General features: G+C 41.7%; 1 protein-coding gene across 1 annotated transcript in view; it reads right to left on the bottom strand.

Moving 5' to 3' along the window:
• Positions 1-15,479, bottom strand: part of SLC13A1 (solute carrier family 13 member 1) — a 56,763-nt gene extending 41,284 nt beyond the window's left edge. The window contains exon 1 of the mRNA XM_030014822.2: positions 15,048-15,479. Within this exon, the coding sequence (XP_029870682.1) occupies positions 15,048-15,096 (49 nt within the window). The 5' untranslated portion in view covers positions 15,097-15,479. The remainder of the gene's footprint in view (positions 1-15,047) is intronic.
• Between the last annotated feature and the right edge of the window lie 3,433 nt (positions 15,480-18,912).

Genomic DNA, 18,912 nt, shown 5'->3' with positions numbered 1-18,912 from the left:
CTAGCAAGTGTCTACCTTAACTTAGATAAACAAAGTACTCGCAACTTACTATCCTACAGGAAGTTTCACTGAGTTTGGGAGCAATGCCCTCAAGGTGTCTGAGACAGGTAACATGGGACTTCATGTGCCATGCTGCAAATGTTTTTTTTCTTTCAAGAAAACTGTTTCTTGTGGGATACAATTGCAGTCTCATAACAAGAGACCATATTTGTATAAATGTTATTTAATCAACAGTGAAAGAAAACATGTATTTCAATGAAAACTTATATTTCAGGGAAAACATATTTCAATGATTAAAGACTAAAATTCAGATGTAAAATCACACTATAAATCTCCCTTTGAATCCTGTAATGTGTTTATTAAAGTAATACAGAAAAAATACAGAAGAGAAAAATATTAATCAGTAATTGCTTAACCATTATTATTTTCTTTTAAAATAGACCAAGTTCAGAGATCAGGTCCAGAGTTGCACTGAACCAGATTTTAAGGCTCTTCTAATATGCCTCATTTGAATTTGAGTCAGTATTGAACTCTAACAGCCTGCAAGATCAGGGAGCACTAAACATGAGGTTTGGCTAGCACCCATCCCCTTCTTCCTTATCCTGAAATAATTACTTATTTCACTTTCAAAGCAAGCTGTAAAATAATATTGTAGGGCCATGCCATTTTTGTGGAAAGATTCAAAATTCTTCTTAATTGTACCTAAGAGGATATATAAAACCAGCAGAAAGATATTATTACTTTGTTATTAGAAGTAATTCTGAGCCTGTACTTAGCATCTTAAGATATTTTAAGAGGATTTTTTTTTCCCTTGTGTGCATTCCAGGTCTTCAGCAATTGCTCATTTAAAGCCTAGCCTTTGAAGCCAACAGGAGTTCTCAGTACACAGTGGGCACCTAATAAATAACAAATCTGTTCAGTTATACTGCAGTCTGGGAGAATATTCACATTCCCTCAGGAGCTGACCATGATGGAAGAAAGAGTAGAAGCCATGGTGATTCCCCCCAGAAATGGCTAAGTGGAATAAAAGGTGCAGGGCTAGGACTTCTGAAATGTGCTGTTTTATTGGACACCCCCCACCCAATGCCTTGAAACATTCTTCAGAAGCCTCTCAGTCCTGGTGATGAATTTCTGTTGAGTGTCCAGCAGAATTCTGCAGAAATTGGTCCCCCAAGAGAGCCCTGGAGCTCCCCGGCTCCCTGCCAGCTCAGTCACGTGAGGCTGAGCCTCCGGGGTCAATGGGCTCGCACAAGTTTACATCAGTGGTGGGCAAGGCTTCTCCAAGAAGTGATTTCAACAAAATTTAGGAGGTGGATTTACCATATGTCAGCTATTACCTTTGTGTGGTGGGTATGAAGCAGGAATGAATGACTGCGTGCTCTAGGTCTTGCCGTATCAGTAACAGTGATGCATAGGAACTTGTTCAGGTAGCCAGACTACATTTCCAGCAGCAGCTGCCAATGCCGATGCCAATGACAGCTGGACAATTTAATTTTGGAAACACCTCATGCCTTAGAAAGATGTGTTCCCCCTCTCTGAAATTTCTAACCCACAAGATTTTTTTGCTTTTAACCTAGTTTTAATCTGATTGAAAACACAGGTAAGTTTTTACATTAACAGCTCCTGTGAACTGGAAACACCCCGCCTTTGCCAGCTCTACTGACCCACTCCAACAAGCTGCTTGCCTGAAGGATCTGCTTAGGTCAGGGAAGTGAAATCACCAGTTCCAGTGGGTATAAATCAGGAAGAAAGTGACACAAAACATTCTTTACAGGTCAGAAAACAGAAATGCCTTTTATGTCTTACATTTATATGAAAGGCTTCATTAGCCCTATATTTCCAATTCCCAAGAAAATATGAAGGAGAAGGAGGAGAGATATATAACTCCAAAAATATGTAAAGTGTGACAGTCTGGAATTCCTTACTGAAATTAGTTATGGAGAGATGTTAATCACTGTACCCTCTAACCTGGCTTCAGGTCACTACCTTTACTCTTAATCTTTGCAAAGATTAACAATCAACCAATTTACATATGTAGCTCTGTAAAAGATTTACAGATTCAGATTATAGGAATGAGCTCCAGATACCCCTGCAAGCTTCCTGTCTTTCTGGTTCTTCCAAATTAAATCCTGGATTATGTTCTCTTCCCACCCTCCCTGCCCCCTCAAAAAAATAATAATAATAAAAAAACCATTCATCCAACCACAGTGGAATAACAATTTAAAAAAAAAAAAAAAGTATTTTATTCTGACTTTTTCAGAACAGGGTCATTGTTTCTAAAACATATCCTGAGTGATTATAACTTTACTCATGAAGAAGGCAGAAGCAAATAGTTCAGGGAAAAAGATTGCGGTTATGTGCGCTGCTGGGTAGCAAGACACAGCAGCTCAGGGCTCTCAAGGGCTAGATTCTTAAAAAGCAAACTGAACAGCAGTAGCTTAAATGAACTTGTTGGCCAACTGTTGGATACACTTTAAAAATTGTCAGCATTTCAATGAAATTAACCTTGTCTTTCCTTTCCTGTTGTGTGACACAGGAACTTTCATGGAAAAAAACACCCATACAATCCCTGGTCAACTTCCCTTATGTGATGAAAAATGTTGTTTCCTACCTGACTTAACAGTTTAAAAATCTCACTATAACACACCTACTTGTTCAATACAAATAAAATACTTCTTGAAAACAAGAATTACATTCCCAGCTCTGGTAGTCAGGGGCAGACCGACACTGTACCCACTATTCAGGCTCTCTACCTTCAACCTTCCGAAAGGGGCAATAAACCTCCCTCTTTTCTGTCTCCTGTATTGAGGTTGGCACAGCTCAATGTTGGCTCATCCCGCACTTCTGCTTTTCCTACAGGACACCTCCACTGGGCTTGCTGCTTTCCCTGAGAAGGGGCAACTGCTAGTTAACAGCAGTCATTGCCTGAACAGCCAAATTCCTTCTGCCTGCCCACAGCTGCCAGCGACAGCAGCCCCGGTCCAGAGGAGGGATGGTAGCCTGAACTATGGTTTCCAAAGCCAGATCTGTCTCTTCTGACTGCTGAGGCCAAGACAGTTTGCAACAAAGATTTCTGCTGTATGTGTTAAGAGCATCCACCGAATGGGCTCCTGTTTCATTTAGGGTCCTCGTGCTCCAGCTACGTACAGACAACGAGCACTGCTAACCCACTACAGGCGAGTGTCTTAAGAGCGGTCGTGACAGCTCTCCCTTACAGGTTATATATGTTGTGTGTTTATGCAGACACACACCCCTTTCCCCAGGTATTCTGAAAAACGACAATGGGGGGGTTAAGTACAGTTTCTGTCAGATTCTGGAAACTCTCTCCTGGCTAATCAAGCAGTCTGCAAATTCCTCTGTCACAAGGTTCAGTGCTTCCACATTCCTTTGCAGCAGTGTCAGGGTGATCTAACAAGAGGAAACATGCTGCTGCTGGTTGCAGAGCAACCAAGGAGAGAAATTCTTTGTATTGTAACAATTTGGTCTTCAGCCAGGCTCAAGTTCGTGTTGCTGGGGCTGGGGAATAGCTGACCGCAGCCGGGTGATGAGACTGAAAGACGTCCACAGCTTTGAAGTTTCCTCCCTAGACCACTTCCTTATAGGGCTCCTCAAAGGCAACTGAGTGGCTTTAAAGCTTTAGAAAGAAAAAAAAAACACCACCCAAACCACAAAACAAACAGGCTTTATTATAACCTAAAGTGAGTCAGCTAATATTTTAAATAGGAAAGAAATCAGCTCGTTCAGATGCTAATAAAATTAAATATATAAATAATAATTTTTTATATATAGGTCTCCCTCTCCAACATAGTCCTTTATTCTGGGCTTGGTTTAGCTAGTTTTGTGGCTTCCTGACCATAGGAAATTCTGCACAGCCTCCCCTGATCTGGAGAGGCTTCCCTCTGGCCCTGCCGGGGCTGGTCAACTGCTCCCTGCTCCCCACAGCAGTTCCCAGCTCCGAGCTGCAGGTTCCCAGCTCCGTGCCCGGCTCCCTCGCTACCTCTCTCTGACGGCTCTTGGACCTGCCTGGTCCCTCAGCACGCTTGCTTGCTCGGGAGCAATTTCCCCCACCTTGCCTTCTTTCCAGTTGGCTGCAGCTCACCTAGTTTCTATTTAAAGGATGAGCATGAAAACATCCGTACCAACAAACCGAGCGTCAAATCTGCCTGGCTCAAGACTTCTCAACTGTGTGGACCAAATGGCTTTTTGGTGGCCAGCACTCAGGATAAGAATAGTTAGACCCTGCCGCTCAGCCTTGGAGGCAAAGGGAACCGTGCTGTCACCAGCCCCCAGTTAAAAGCCATTAACTCGGTTAGTATCTTCCTCACCTGCCTTGTCTCTTGACAGGCCACACAGCAAACTCAGCTGTGGAAGATGCTTGCGCAGAGAGGGCAGGCGGCATCCCCAGGGCTGCGCCGTCACCTTTGCGCCCTGGCTGCCCCCTCCAAGGCCGAGGTCCTGCCCTGGCTCCCCGGAGCCCGAAGCAGGCGCAGCTGCCTGCAGCGAGGGCAGGCAGCACCAACCGGGGCCGTGGGACTCCGCGGGGCCGTGCGGGGCCCGACGGTACAGGCAGAAAGCGCGGGACCCCCCGCGCCTACGCACCTCCTGCACGCACAGCGGCGGCACGCGTCAGCCCTCTTCCCCGCGAGCAAACCGCAAAAGGGCTGATGGTTTATCCTGAATTTGAACTGCGTCACCAAACTTTGAGAAAGGCAGCTGCAGACCTGCAGGGGAGGTCAGGGGCATTGTGGATCTGACCATTGCAATCAAGGCCCATCCCTTAATAAAACAAAAAATCAAAAATCACAATCAGAATAGGCTAAGCTGCAGTACAACATTCTTCTTAAGTCCATGCCCTCTGTTGTCGATACTGCACGCAGTGGAACCGTAAATATAATAATTAGTAATTAACCTCCTTACCTAATGCAAAGTAACATTGACTAATCTCTGTAGCTGAACATATTTGGTTTACAGATAGTAATCGATGTGTCGCAAACAGTGGCTATGTCAAATTCAGGCAGCGTGGTGAGTTATAGGTGAGTATAACTAAATACACACCCCGTGTTCTTAGCTGAGTTTCAAAAATCTGTACACGGGATTCCCTAATTTCCTACTAATTCACTTTATTTTAACTAATTTTGGATTTACGTTATTTTCTGTCAAAGTTGCTCTTTGCAGCGGTTCTCCATTGTTTGCCGTAGCACGATTTGACAAACGTTTCTTGCAGAAAACAGCAGATCAACAGGCTGTCAATACATTGCAGTAAAACCATATTTTATAGAAAGCACATGCTGTATTTTTAAGCTAAGCGTGTGTAAATTCAAAGTTACAACACAGCAACATGAACTCAAACTTTTTCATAAGCTCTGCTATTGTAAAGGTCAGTGGAATTTGAATGGTAGTAAACTTTCAAACCTTTATAGGTATAAAACATTTACCACTTAAGGCAGGGTTTGGTAAGATTATTTATGGGCTACACAGTGCACCATTAGTGCATAACAGGAAAGATTTCTTCGTTAAAACTTTTGAGTAATCTTCACTAATACATATTTCTGTGTGCCTTATCACACCCCAAAGGAAAGAAAGAGGGAATTTTTAGGGGGGGGAAAAAGTATCTTATGTTTGTTTATATCTCCTTTGCTAAAGATTCCGAATTATTAGTACTTCATTATTAAAGCTCATGCATATATCCAAGGAGTTTACATTAATCAACTGGTTGTCACTGTTTACAACAAGCTCACTAGAATATCCACCAAAACCAAACAGAAAAGATGGCATAAATACCATCAAAACAAATCCATTTAGAAGGTGAATGACTATTCATGGTATTCATTCAGCTCTAGTTACAAATATTCAACTTTCCTTCCTCTGGCCAGTGGAGCTGAGCCTTTCCTATCAACAATGCCTTGTTCACACTATCTGAAGCAGCCTTTTCAGAGGAAGAATGAGATTTTTCCAGTGTTTTCTTTGATAGCCCCTCCTTTTTTCATCTCACTTTTGGTACATCTTACCATTTCTGTCTCTCTGCTCTGTCTTTCCTTTCTATCTGCTCCTCAGTGGACTTGCTGGCAGGCTGACCTGCAGAAAAATTGTAATTAAAAACGGTTCCTTTCTCTGCTTAACAGGACGCAGTCCTCCCAGCTCAATTTATTTCACCACAGTGAGATTTGTGTCACAGTCAGGCAAACAGTATTACTTCAGGAGGAAGGGAGAAGTTTTCAAAACTGGCTTTTCAAAGCACTCCACTGACTTGTTGAAAGTCACTAGGCTTCACAAGAAATCGAACTATCATTTGTCTCTAAACTATATATAAAAGCATCCTATTAATTTTCATTCATTCCTCAGATAATGAAATAGGCAAATTAGTATCATGCTCCTGAGGTTCTAATGTTTACCAGGCTTGAAGGATTACTTGCTCAAAGGGTGGCTGAAGGAGAAGGATGGACTTCTCCTGCAGGAAGAGTAAGGGATTAAATGCGTCTCACTTCTTACATTTGGAACTTTTAAAAATCTTTTGAATAAAGAACTGTTTACAGAGCTTCTCCTCATTTTTTTCAGTTCATGCACAATTAAGAAGTCAGAGTGTTTCTCTTCTCTCAGCAAATTGTAAGGAACCAATGTGTGTTAGATGTCTGAGGATCTGATTCTGTTACAGGTACTTACTGAACATAGGGTTAAACTAGCAAGGAAAACCACAGCAAGAGAATTGAAGAAATTAAAATGTTCTGAACATTTGACATTATGAAAATTGTTCCTAACACCAAAACCAATTAGATAGTAGAGCAGATATCCAGGAAATTTCATGGGCGTGCTAGGTAGAAACAGTAAAAACAGTTATGCACGGCCTGAGTACAGACTAAATGATGATGACATTCTTTGTAAGTGATGGTGACACAACGAGCTTTCGCTGGGGCTTAGTATGCAGCTGGATGTAGCAATGGCAAAGCAGAGGCACTGTCTCTAATTCCCTCTCTGTGACAGCAAGGTGCCTGGCTTTGCTGAGCCATTGGCTTCCATAGCGGCATCTGGGTTCCCAAAATTTCTTTAAAGTAGCGTACATATTTAACCGAACAAATACTGATTGAGGGTCTAGTTTTCAACAACACTTTAAGTCCAAACTCCATGATTTTATGCAGTTAACTTATGGCTAAAAAGAGCTAGGGTCCTTAATAGGACTACAACAGTATTGTGGGTTTTCTGCTGTAAAATCGAATTCCTTTTTTAGTTCTTAAAATTAACTGTGTTAAGAAAACTGCCACATGAACTGAAAGCACAGACAATGGGAGAATATGAATTTAGTACTTTATTTTAGGTTTTTATCATCTTGATGCAATCATTAGGCAAAATATGATGAAATGATAAGAGGATAAAATGTCAGTATTTGCCAATGATTTGAATGTCAGGGCACTTGTCCTTCCTAGATGCTTTCTAGGAGCAGCTGGATGTAAACATCCACAAACAAAAGCAGACAGAATTATAATTTTGTGAAGAACTAGCAAGGCTTGCTCTGCTTCTCAAGACCAGGTTAAAAACTGGGGGAGAGGACAACAAAAAACCCCCAGCCACCAGGATTCATCGCTTCCAAGTATTTTCATATTGCTTCATACTGAAACACAAACAAGGATGCAACTTGCTACAGATTCCTTTGAATTCTGGGAATCCTTTTTTCCAGATACTTAATTTTCACCAGCAAAACAAGCCGGAAAGCCTCTTCTCTCCAGAGAAAGGTTCAACTTAGATACCACTACAGAACAGTATATAAGTTATTAAATCCATCGCAGCAACTTAGCTAAATAAATTATGATCAAGGTTTATCTTCTTTTGGGCCTTTTTTTGTTTTGTTTTGTTTTTAAATCAATGTCATATGTGTGTTAATTTATTTATATTGCAGTCTAGCCTACAAGACTCAAACTGAAACTGGACATGTTGCACTCAGGGTTTAATGTCTAGTTTCCTTCTACCTTAAAAACTTGTCTTTATCTTGAAAAGAAAGAAAAAAAATCAAAGCCTGCAATAAACCAACCAAAATAACATTACAAGTTTATTCTCATTTACTTTAGTGAAACAAATCTTGTTTTACCACTACAATAAGTGAGGGCAAAATTAGAACAGCTGTCAAGAGTCTAAGTACCATTTAATCTAAAATAAAAACTTCTCCTTTTCCAGTTTACTTTAAACTAATGCTGTTTTACTGGCACAAAACAAATAATGGCTCAGATCCTCTTCCTGAAAAAGTAGATGTTCAGCTATCAAAAGAAGCATAAAACACTTTGCAGTTGCACAGCATCATTTACCTGAGCATCTCATAGCACATCTCGGTGAGTCACCATGTTACTGAAGCAGAAATTGAGGCACATGGAGAGGAAGGCCTGAATTTTTGAAAGCAGCCTATAATTGGGAGTGCTTCCATGTTAGGGGGGGTCAGCTTTCAACAAAGTTGATTTCCAGTCTCTGAAAGTTTAGGTTCAACTGGCATAATGTTTGCTGCAATGGACAATATCTGCTTTTATTAACCAGCCTGGTGTTTGAGGGCCTTTACCTCAGCTCTTTGTCTAAATTCCAACTGTAGTATCAAAATTGTGTCCAAAATTTGAGACTGATAATTTACCACTAAATGACATATTGTAGATTGTCAGTAGACTAAATGACACCCAGAAAAAAAATGGATTTCCCCAGTTCTGACCTCTAGGTAATTTTGCCTCCCCACTTCAAGTCTTCCTGATGTACTCGCAAACCTCTTCTTTGAAGAATTACATTTAGGAGCTTAACATTTAAAGATATAAAAAAACCTAAGGATGAAGCATTTTATCTCAAGTGCCTGCTTCATACAGAGTAAGTTAGAAAAGCAATATGAAATAGTAATGCAAAGGAATGAACATCAAACCACACTGACATGTGAACATCTGTCAGTGACACCTACCTCCATGCTGGACCAAACATTACATGGCAGTACAAATTTCTTCAACGGGAATGAAATCGCAGCTCCTTATCATGTGTCTCCTACTGTATAAACTGAGGCTGTTCAAGGCAGAGTATAAAATTACATACTTATACAGAGAGCTTTGGAGAAGCAGCAAGTTCTTTTAGTTATTCCTAAAGCTGCCTTAGAAAAGGGTTGTGGCAGGCTGGTGGGGCAAATACCAGGCTATGCAAGGGCTGAGTAGGAGCAAGTACAGACGAATAAGTCATAGAGCTGAGATGTCTGACTATCAATCTTCTCAATTGGTTTGTAGTCACTGAATGAGAGAAAAACTGAAAAAATTTTTTGCTATCATGGCTGGTGAGCACTGCATTCATTTCAGAAATCAAAAGTCACGCTGAGATCTGATAGTCCCCACTTTGCTAAAAAATGACCAAATCTCACTGACTACTTCTTGTTCTGCTCAGAGTGAAGGCTATGCTGTCAGAGATGAAACAAAGAATAATTGTTTCATCTAAGCGGTACACTTCTAGCAATAAACTTAATTAAAGTTAAGGTTTTAAAAGTTCAAGCTTCACTTATGGAGCTACTTAACCAGTTACTTGCATCATAATTGACTCATCTGCTGCCATTTGCATGAAGTTAAAAACAAACCCTGTTGCCTTTGGTGCCCTTTTTTTTTTTTTTTTTTTGCACATCATATTGCAGCAGCAATTTCTGTTTTGTTTACTAGAGATGTGTGAGAGAAGATTTTGTTAATGAAACAGCATGCATTTGTTTCTACATCAGGACTTCATTTAATAGCCTTCCCTTTTGCTGCAGTAGGTGTGAGCCTAACAATAAACCCTTTGACTCACGGGCACTGTAACCCTCCCTGGCGCTACCTGCATGAGTCAGCCAGAGGCAATGGCGCAAGTGATGCCCATAACACAAGGACCTGAGGGGTAAAGTAGTCTCTCCCTCTCCCTGCCTGCGGGTGAGGGGATTAAAATCCCAGTGACCAGATCTAATTCAGACTGGGAACATAAGGGGCTTGCCTTTAAAAACAGGAGGTTCACAATCCCGTCGCTCAGCCACGTGCTTTGCGACCTCTTACTAGACCATGCAGTGGGCTATGCCACGCTTCCAAGATCAGGCCAAATCTGAAGCCCACTGAAGAAGATGGAAAAATTCCAGTGCCTTTGAACCAGGCCATCATTTCTAACTGCTGCTGCCCCTTAAATACAGTTATCATGGCAGGGCATCTGCTGGAGAGTGTGTATTATCCTCGGGCAGAGGGGGAGAGGGGCACCACGCTGTGCTGGCACATCCCCTGTCATTACAGAAACAAGGGATGCCTGACAACTGAAAGAAATCAATGCCAATTTGCTCATAACTGCTTGGCAGAACAGCAGTTACTTCACTGATTAAATCATCAGTTAACTAACAGAGGTAAAATTCAAAAGTTAAAGGAAACTTCACAGCGTTGTTATGTAAAATTTTCTCTGTTCCGTTTTCAAGCTGTTATGTGATCTGGTGAAGTCCTGCTTTGTTCTCTCAGAGCCCGTTGCCATGGAATTGACTGAAATATCACAAGTTAAGCACTATAGCCTCTATTTCCTAAACAAATAAGCAGCTTTTCCCTCTGCAAAGGACCACAAACGGTGCTTGTGCTGCTCTCAGATATGCATTACACTTGCCAAATGCTTTTAAGCACCCAGCTCGGCTCTAAGCAATTGGGTCACCGAACAGGAAGGACCAGCTAGAAGGTGCTGCCTTGTGTGTGGGCAGAAGGGGGACGTTCTGGAGTTTCGGACTTCACAGTATTTCCAAATCAGATCAGGTCACCCCTCTCTTCTGCTGTTTACTAGCAAACAGGCCCATTGCAAACACGATGGGGAAACGAGGTGATCTTCAACTCAGGCAAAGCTTGAAGTGAGACATCCAGGTGGACAACATAGCCCCACGAACGAAAAGGATGAAACAACAGAAGGCTCAATATTCAGCTGCCAGACCACTTCTGCCTGTTAGGGAGCAAGATGATACCTTGGTTTTTTTGGAGAAGAGAGCTAACATGGCTCGATGTGCTTTTCAGAAGCACTCTTTGTGTTCGGGAGAACATAGATACTGCTGCTTTGCCTGCTGCTTGCAAGGATAGAGAGGGAGCAAGAAGGACATCTTGCTTCCCCGCTCCCTAAAACGCGAGACGACATGAGGCCAGCCAGCCCGCAGCCTGCAAGGGGGTGGACCTGAGCAGCACAGCGCAGTGTTTGTTTTCCCTGCCCGATCCATTCAGAGCAAGCAAACAGGAGAACTGGGAGCAGTCTGACACCGCAGTCTCCCTTGGAGTCTGTTTTCAAAGAACAAATATAGCGGTGCTCACTTTTTCAGTAGAGGCACATCCTTTCTCGGAATAAAAGCTTAACTCAGAGAAAAATCCATTTGCATGTTGTTTTTCACAACATATGCATTCCTACCGAACAAAGTTTATGGTGACAGAAACATTTCTGACATTTTAAAGCAGCTGCTATGTTTTCCTATTTGTTTATTTATGTATTATTCCCCACAGGAAGGAAACTGGGAAGAAGGGAGGAATTTCACCTCCTTCTTTACAGGTTTCCTATTAAAAATTTTGCAGCATTTCATAGGTTTATACAGAAGTCCTGTATCCTGTGCAGGTCTTCCGATCTCATTCTAGAGCTGCTGCATATAAGAAGGGATTTTTTTTTCCCATTCCTCCATTTTCTAATTTCTAATATGTATTTATCTAGATGTGGGGAAGTATATCTCTCTTCATCAGAAGGAAACTTAAGGTTTGGTACTTGACTGTTGATCCTTCCAGCTTTTTGGCTAAAATGTTTTTGAGAAGATCTAAGTTCTGGGTTGCTTGTGCTTTTGGCAAGCTTACAGAAATTGAGCTTTAGAAAAATTAGGCAGTGAGTCCTGATCTCCAGTCCTAACCACCTTGGCTAGGACTGAACGAGCTAAGCAGGGTCAGGGGCACTCAGTGAGATCAGCAGACTGGGTGGCTGTTGCTGGGAGCTGCACTGGTGAGTGGCACTGGAGCAGTGGTGTTTCTGAAAGGCAGTGAGAGCACCACACTGCAGAGGAGGGAGACATAAATCTGTATAATTTTTGCATTAACCCTTCAGGTTTTGGGGGGAAACTGCTGATTTTAGTGTCTTGACCAAACCGTATGACCTATAGAATCAGCGTCATCTCAGATATAAGCTGCGTTCTTCACTTAATAGGCAATTTCACACCATGCTGTTGCACACCAGTAAATAGAGGCTATGTTCTGTCAAAAAGCTGCAGTCTTTCCATACACATGAAGCAATTTCCATCAACACATTTTGATTTGGAGACCCTTTCTGTATCAGAGGCTTCTATTAGTATCTGGTACGAAATAACTACCACCACAGCACCACCAGTAGAGCAAGGTTACCAAGTTCCTTAACAGAAGTATCTAACAGGTAATTGTTTAAAATTGGACTTGGTGATTAAAGGGAAGAGATCATCCTCCTTCCAAATACACTAAAACAATAATATGTAATGACAATAATGAAATTATTTCACTTAGAACACTAATAATAGACATAACCTCCTCTGTTGTAATTGCCCTTTAGACTTCCTTTCCTATAAAGCATGCAAAGGGCTGGACTGCAGATTATATTGCAGATGAAGTTCTGCGCTAATACTTTGAGACAGGAGGCCCAATATATTACAATATCAGAGGAACACATGAGCTATAATTTTGATCACAGATACAACAATGGCCTCACCATAAACAGCTTTTAGAATGAGAGTCCTATTGCACAGCAGCTGAATCCAGCCCTGGATTTGCAGCAGACGCATACACTGCTGATTAGACAAGGTGCAGATTTTACTTAATAAGTAATGTGCAAACTTACTGAATCTTTGAAGTGAAACCTTTGGCTATTCCAGATGAAAATAATGACCCTACTGAAGGAGTCCTTCACCTTTCTGATAAGGTAAGGTGGTAAAAGTAACTAGCTCACGTGTTAACCAAGAGTTTCATAACAAACAGAAGATAGGCATTCATTAGCAAAACCCTATGTCTGTCTTAATTCTTAGACACTAATTTTATCCAGGGAAGAGTTTCAGATATTACAATTAAGAAAACTGACCGTTAATCTTTAGCTCATTTATCTGTTGCCAGAAGCGTGCTCAGCCCAACAATCTATGACCACTAAACCCTTTCTGCTCCCTTGAACTTCAGAGTGCTATAAAAGCAATTACAGCAGAAATGGGTCAAATTATGTCAGAACATAAGCACACTTTAAGTTCCCTGATATATCCAATAAAGAATTTTTTTGCTATTTAAGGCAAGCAAACAAACAAACACCCCCCCCCCCCCCCAATTTCTCTCCTTTTAGGTATCTATTCATCACTATTAGACCACACAAATTGGTAAGAGTAAGCCATTAGGGTCTAAATTCTGGCCTCAAAACCAACCAGTACACCCACAAAAACCTCTGTGAAAATCTAAATTAATGAAAACTGATGCAACCACTCCACTCTTGCTGTATAAGTACACATCCATGAAAGCTCTACAAGCAAAAGCAGACCATTTATTTTGTAATTGTAATAATAGTCAGTTATAAAAAGATAAATGAAACCTCCGATTTTTCCATTCAGAATTCAGCTGCCTGTTTCAAACACTCTGGGGTCCAGTTCTGTTATGTTGTGCACATGGTAAGATAAATGCGGTATAGCTGCAGGGTTCCCTCCTCCCACTCCTTGTCAGCTACCTTGGAGTTTCTGGAGGGCAGCCAAAGTGGCGGCTCCTGCCTTATTTTGCAGACAGCCCCAAAAAGTGGTTCTGGGAGAGAAAGCTGAAGACTTGGGTGACCTTCCAAGACAGCCCAGCATCACACAGGTGTGCACACCCTCACTGGCGGTGGCAGGACCCTTTGTTGCCACCCTTGCTTTTCCAGGCAAGGATTCTGGTGACCACTCAGAAATGCAAGGGCTCTCACTGTCTATTGAGGAAAAGGGGATGGTCTGTATTGCCCCTCCTCTTCCACATTTGTTTTTCCTCTTTTGCACTAAAGAGAAGGCCTGAGACCTTTGGGGGCCTGGGACATCCCTGTTCAATTGCAGTCTGAAGATACAGAGTGAGAGAAGGTGGCCACAGCTGGATGTTCTTGCTCTCTAGGTATCTTCTGCCGTGGACAGCCTTTATGGGTCTTTGCAGCAGGATATTAAATAGAACACTACTGAGCTTGCCCTAAGATAGGTTATTAGCTGAACTATGTTCAGGCATGCAGAGACAGAAAATGTACCTCCTAAAGTGGAGTTGGTCCTGTCTCTCAGGCTACCGGCAATGTGGTCTTTGACCCTGACAAGGCACATGGCTGCTTGCATGATTTGGTTTCCCCTTTTGACAGCTGTAATAAAAATCCTTCCCCAATATGTGTTCAGACATCAGTGTTTGCAGCTATCTGCTTTCCTCCTCTGCCAGGATTTTATTACTCAGCAGCAGGAATGACAGACCCACACAAGCACCTGCATCTCAGCTACTCTAGTGCAAAATCTGATATATTACGTCCTTCGTGGAAAAAGAGAACACAGCAGTGTGAACTTAATGAACAGCTGAGGCACAGGTATATGTGAATGAAATGCAGGGTAGATAGGGACAGTAATACCTCAAATCATGCCAGTATGCTTCAGTGAAAGATATCTGCTACAGAACTAAATTGATCACTCTGCTATCCATATATATCCATATTTATCCAGGATAAATAGGGTACACAAAATTATAATTCAACCATTACATCAGAAAGTCCTTAACTTATCCACCTTCCAAAAGTACTTCCATGAAAGCATTTGTTGGGTTTTTTTTATGTTGCAAACATTATTTTTTGCACAGTTTTCATTAAAGAAAGTTGCATATGATGTCACGGTGACTGTACACCATTCATATTATGTTACTTCTACACAACTAGTTAAAGGAGTATTAAGACAGACTCAGAATGGGTTTCCCAGTCTTCCACTGGACACCCACACTTCCATTTGCAAACCAGACAATATATGATCATTCAGTAAACTATCTTCCGTTATGGCAATAATGAATGATACATAAAACAGTCTAAAACTTAAGTTCAACTATAATAATTCAAGAACATACCAGGTCCAGGGGTTACACAGAAATCCAGCCAATCTGGAGCAGGGAACATGTGTTCACAAAAAGTTGTGGTGAAGACAAGGAAGCCACTTCATCTGTGGGACATCAATAGCAGATGATTTACTCTTGGTCTCAGTCACTGTCGTAAGTCTCCTGTCCACCCACACAGGTAGGAAGACTAAGATACCATCCCACATTGTGGAAGTGAGAGACTACTTAGGGAACCACCCCTTAGCAAGACCTCATTTCTTTCTTTTTTTTTTTTTTCCATGCATTTCAATAATTTTCAAGCCTTTAGAAATCTGACTTCTGAAGAAACAGCTCTTTTCTCCTTGATTTTGCATTAAGTTTCGATAGGGAATGGGCTGATCTGTGAGCAGAACTGTAAAACTGAAGAACAGGTTCCTTTACTGGAAGATATTAGACACCACAGGATTTTTTGGCATTTCAGCAGACTGAAGGTGTTGTTTTAATTTTGTTTTTGTTTCTCACTATCCAACCTATTTTAATTGGCAATAAATTAATCTTCCATAAGCCTGTTTTGCTCATGATGGTAACTGGTAAGTGGTGCCCCTGCCTTTATCTTGACCCACAAGCTTCTCCATCTTATTTTCTCCCCCTGTCCTGTTGAGGAGGAGGAGGAGTGAGAGAGCAGCTGAGTGGGTGTCTGGCAGCCAGCCAAGGTCAACTGCCCACAGGATGCAACATTAAAAACAGCCCTCAGGAAAAGCACTCCCTGCCCCTTTTGTGTGGGTTGTCTCATCCTCTTGTTCAATGTAAGGATGAGATTATCACTATGCTTGCCCCCACAATCATCACCACCTGCTGAGACAACTGCTAGTTTTTTGCCAGCAGTGACCAGTATCCAACATTCAGGCTTCTTCCTGTATACCTGATTATCTTAGGAGTCAGCTTCTCACAGTTGTTCCTTGTTTTCAGCATCTCTGGTTTCCCCTGCTTGACCCCAGTTTATGCTGAAATAATTACAGAGCCCTCTAACACCTGGACACTGCCTAATAATTCAGCTGATTTAGGTTTGTAAATTAATTATTTATCAGTCACCTAGAAGGAAAGGAGGAGCCAATTACTTCATTGAGTCTTCCCTTGACAGGTGGAATGACTTATCTTCCTTTATCGCCTACGTAAAAATACTACTCTTGGACTATTTCTATTATAATTCTGTTTCATTAGAAGTCATTGCTGGGTTTCCACATGATTTGTGAAAAAAGTAATTTTACAAGCAGAGAAACCAACAGACCAGAACACAAAGCAAACCTGTGTCAGGTCAGGAAGTTCAGATTCTAGCTCCTTCTCAGCTCTCCCCTCCAACAAATGATTATTGCTGAATTTTGTGAAGAAATACCTTAACTTATGGCTTCAGGACTTTTGTGTTTAGGTGTGGGTTTTCTCTGGTTTTAAACTTGATTTTTTCACAGTTAAATTGATTTTTTTGAGTTGTGCCATAGTTTTTTGATAGTTTCTGATATTTTTTCTTGAAAAAGTTCCATTTATTTATATATTTGAAAGCAAACAAACAAACAAAAAAAGCTGCTACTTTTCTAACTGATACTCTTTCCAGTCATCCCCTTCATCTTTCTTAAATTTTTTTGTACTTTGTAGAGAAATGAGTTAGCACTCACGGAAGGCAGTACTTCTGATAACTTCAGTGACCTCTGGGGGAAGGTTCTAAAGGCTCATACCTTCCAGACAGAGCTAATATTCTGGCTGGAACAGCTCCCAAAGCAGGCATGTTTTAACAAGTACACCTGTGATTAAGATGAATTGTGAAATCAGAAGTACACAGAACTGGAAGGCTCCTGGCAGGTTTCTAACTTTATTCAGAAAGGTAAACAAACACAGGAAGGTGCAAAATCCTGCTAGAAGTTCTTGAGGCCTAGCCCTATTTAAAAGGAAGTAATCGAGCCCTGCTGAAATCAGTGATCAGTCGTCTTTGTCTCCAGCCACAGGGCACCGTGATGTGCAGCTGCAGGGGTCCGAGATGGCACGGGGACTCCCGCTGCACACGCGGTCCCCTGACGGGGTGTATTGGATGTCCGTGTCCAGGTCTTGGCAGCGAGGGTGGCCTCTGTGGGAAGAGGCCAGAGCGGCTGGGTGGACCTCTGCCAGCCAGCCAAGGTCAACCCACCACATGTGGACAGAGAGCAGCTGATCCTCTTCTGAGAGGGACTGGCCGTTGTCCCCACAGCCCAGTCCACCTGGCCCCCAGGACAGCCAGGACTGTAGGCAGTTCCTCTCCTTTTCTGCTGTCTTTCCCAGCACAGACCTCACAAGAATAATCCTACCACCACATCAAGGGCTACAGCATGTGGCTTGAGCTTTCCATCCCAGGGACGTCCCAGCTCACTATAGAAACAGGCTATATGTCCCCACAGGCCCTACTTGCCAAAGTATTCATGGCATCATTGTCACGAGAGAAGGTGGAAGGAAAAAGCTACTCTCCCCCAAAACGCCTTCCCCTTCACCCTGGAACGTGTAATATCAAACACAGCAGACAGTTCAGTCTGGCCCTTTTCAGACAGCTTCAGTTTTACTGAATCAGCGAGAAGCTAATCTAACAAACATTTCTTCCAACATTTCCAACTTGAGCTCTTCTGAAAGAAGAGCTTATCTCTTGCCCATGGTATGGCCTATATGAGACTCTGCTTTCTCCTCTTCTCCAGAGTCCAGCCCAGGTAAGCAAGAGAGGAGACAGGTATCCCCAGTGCCACCCTATAATCAGGACACTGTGAGCTCTAGGAGAGTCCACAGGCTGAAGAGGAGGCTGGACAAATTCATGGACTATAACTATACCCAGAGTTATTAAATACGAAGACACGATCTCTGGCTGAGGAAGTCCCTGAGCTTAAATGGTGGAGAATGGGAGAAATCTGCAGGAAGTACTGCTATGTGCTCACCATACTCATACCACTGCTGGAGATAGGCTCCTGAGCTGGGTGGCCTTGTAAAGCTGTTCTTCAGTTCTTGTATATCACCACTGTTGAACAAAATCTGTTCCAAATTTTGTTGAATCTAGATAAAAGTCATAAGAAAGCTGTCTTCTACAAATCAAGTCTTTGTAATAGGCTTCCTCTCTTCTAGCCATCAGTTACATGACTAGTATGTCAATTTTCAATTGTCACATTCATGTAACTTGCTTTTAAGGGAGAATTAATAAAACAAGTCCAGTAACTAATTTTTTGCAAAGAAAACGTGCCTTTCTAACACAGCGTTTTTGCATAGATCAAATGCCAGCATTCTTTGAGGTTTTGAAAAACATTTGGGAAAAATATTACAGCAGAGGACTCACCTCTGCTGGTTACATGCCAGCTTTCTTTTTGTTTTCCAGGCCAGGATTGAATGATTCAGGAGGAATAGCTTCAGACAGCATTTAATTCACCTCTTTGACTGCATAATGAAAATGTGACAATCAGGAATGATGGGTAGAAACCATTATTAGTCTAGTTAAATAGTTGATTCTAACTGTCTTTCCTCTGTATCATTGTCCTATGACATGGATCAAGATCAGAAAAGTTAGAATTTTTCTCATTTGACAAATGTAGTTTTGTCAAAATGGTATCTTTTTGTTCTTTAACTACTTATAGAACATGCACAGTCATAACAAAACATTACAGAAGAATGAAAATGTTATTCTTACCATTTTTTACCATTTTACCATTGCTTTTTTACTATTTCCTAGTTTTTCATAACATTTAATAATTCACTCCATAGTCAGATTGCCCAATGAGAAGATGTAGTGTCTATTAATTGCAGAAGAATTCAGCACACTCTGAATGTTTTCAGGCTTCTGGAATCATTGAGGTAACCATAAACATGCTCAAACTTAAACAGTACATTAGCACAGTGCTTC

This window comes from Aquila chrysaetos, chromosome 5 (assembly GCF_900496995.4).
Source record: "Aquila chrysaetos chrysaetos chromosome 5, bAquChr1.4, whole genome shotgun sequence".
In the NCBI taxonomy this organism is placed as follows: Eukaryota; Metazoa; Chordata; class Aves; order Accipitriformes; family Accipitridae; genus Aquila; species Aquila chrysaetos.
Note: the sequence above shows the minus strand (reverse complement) of the source record. Positions and strands in the feature narration are given on the sequence as shown.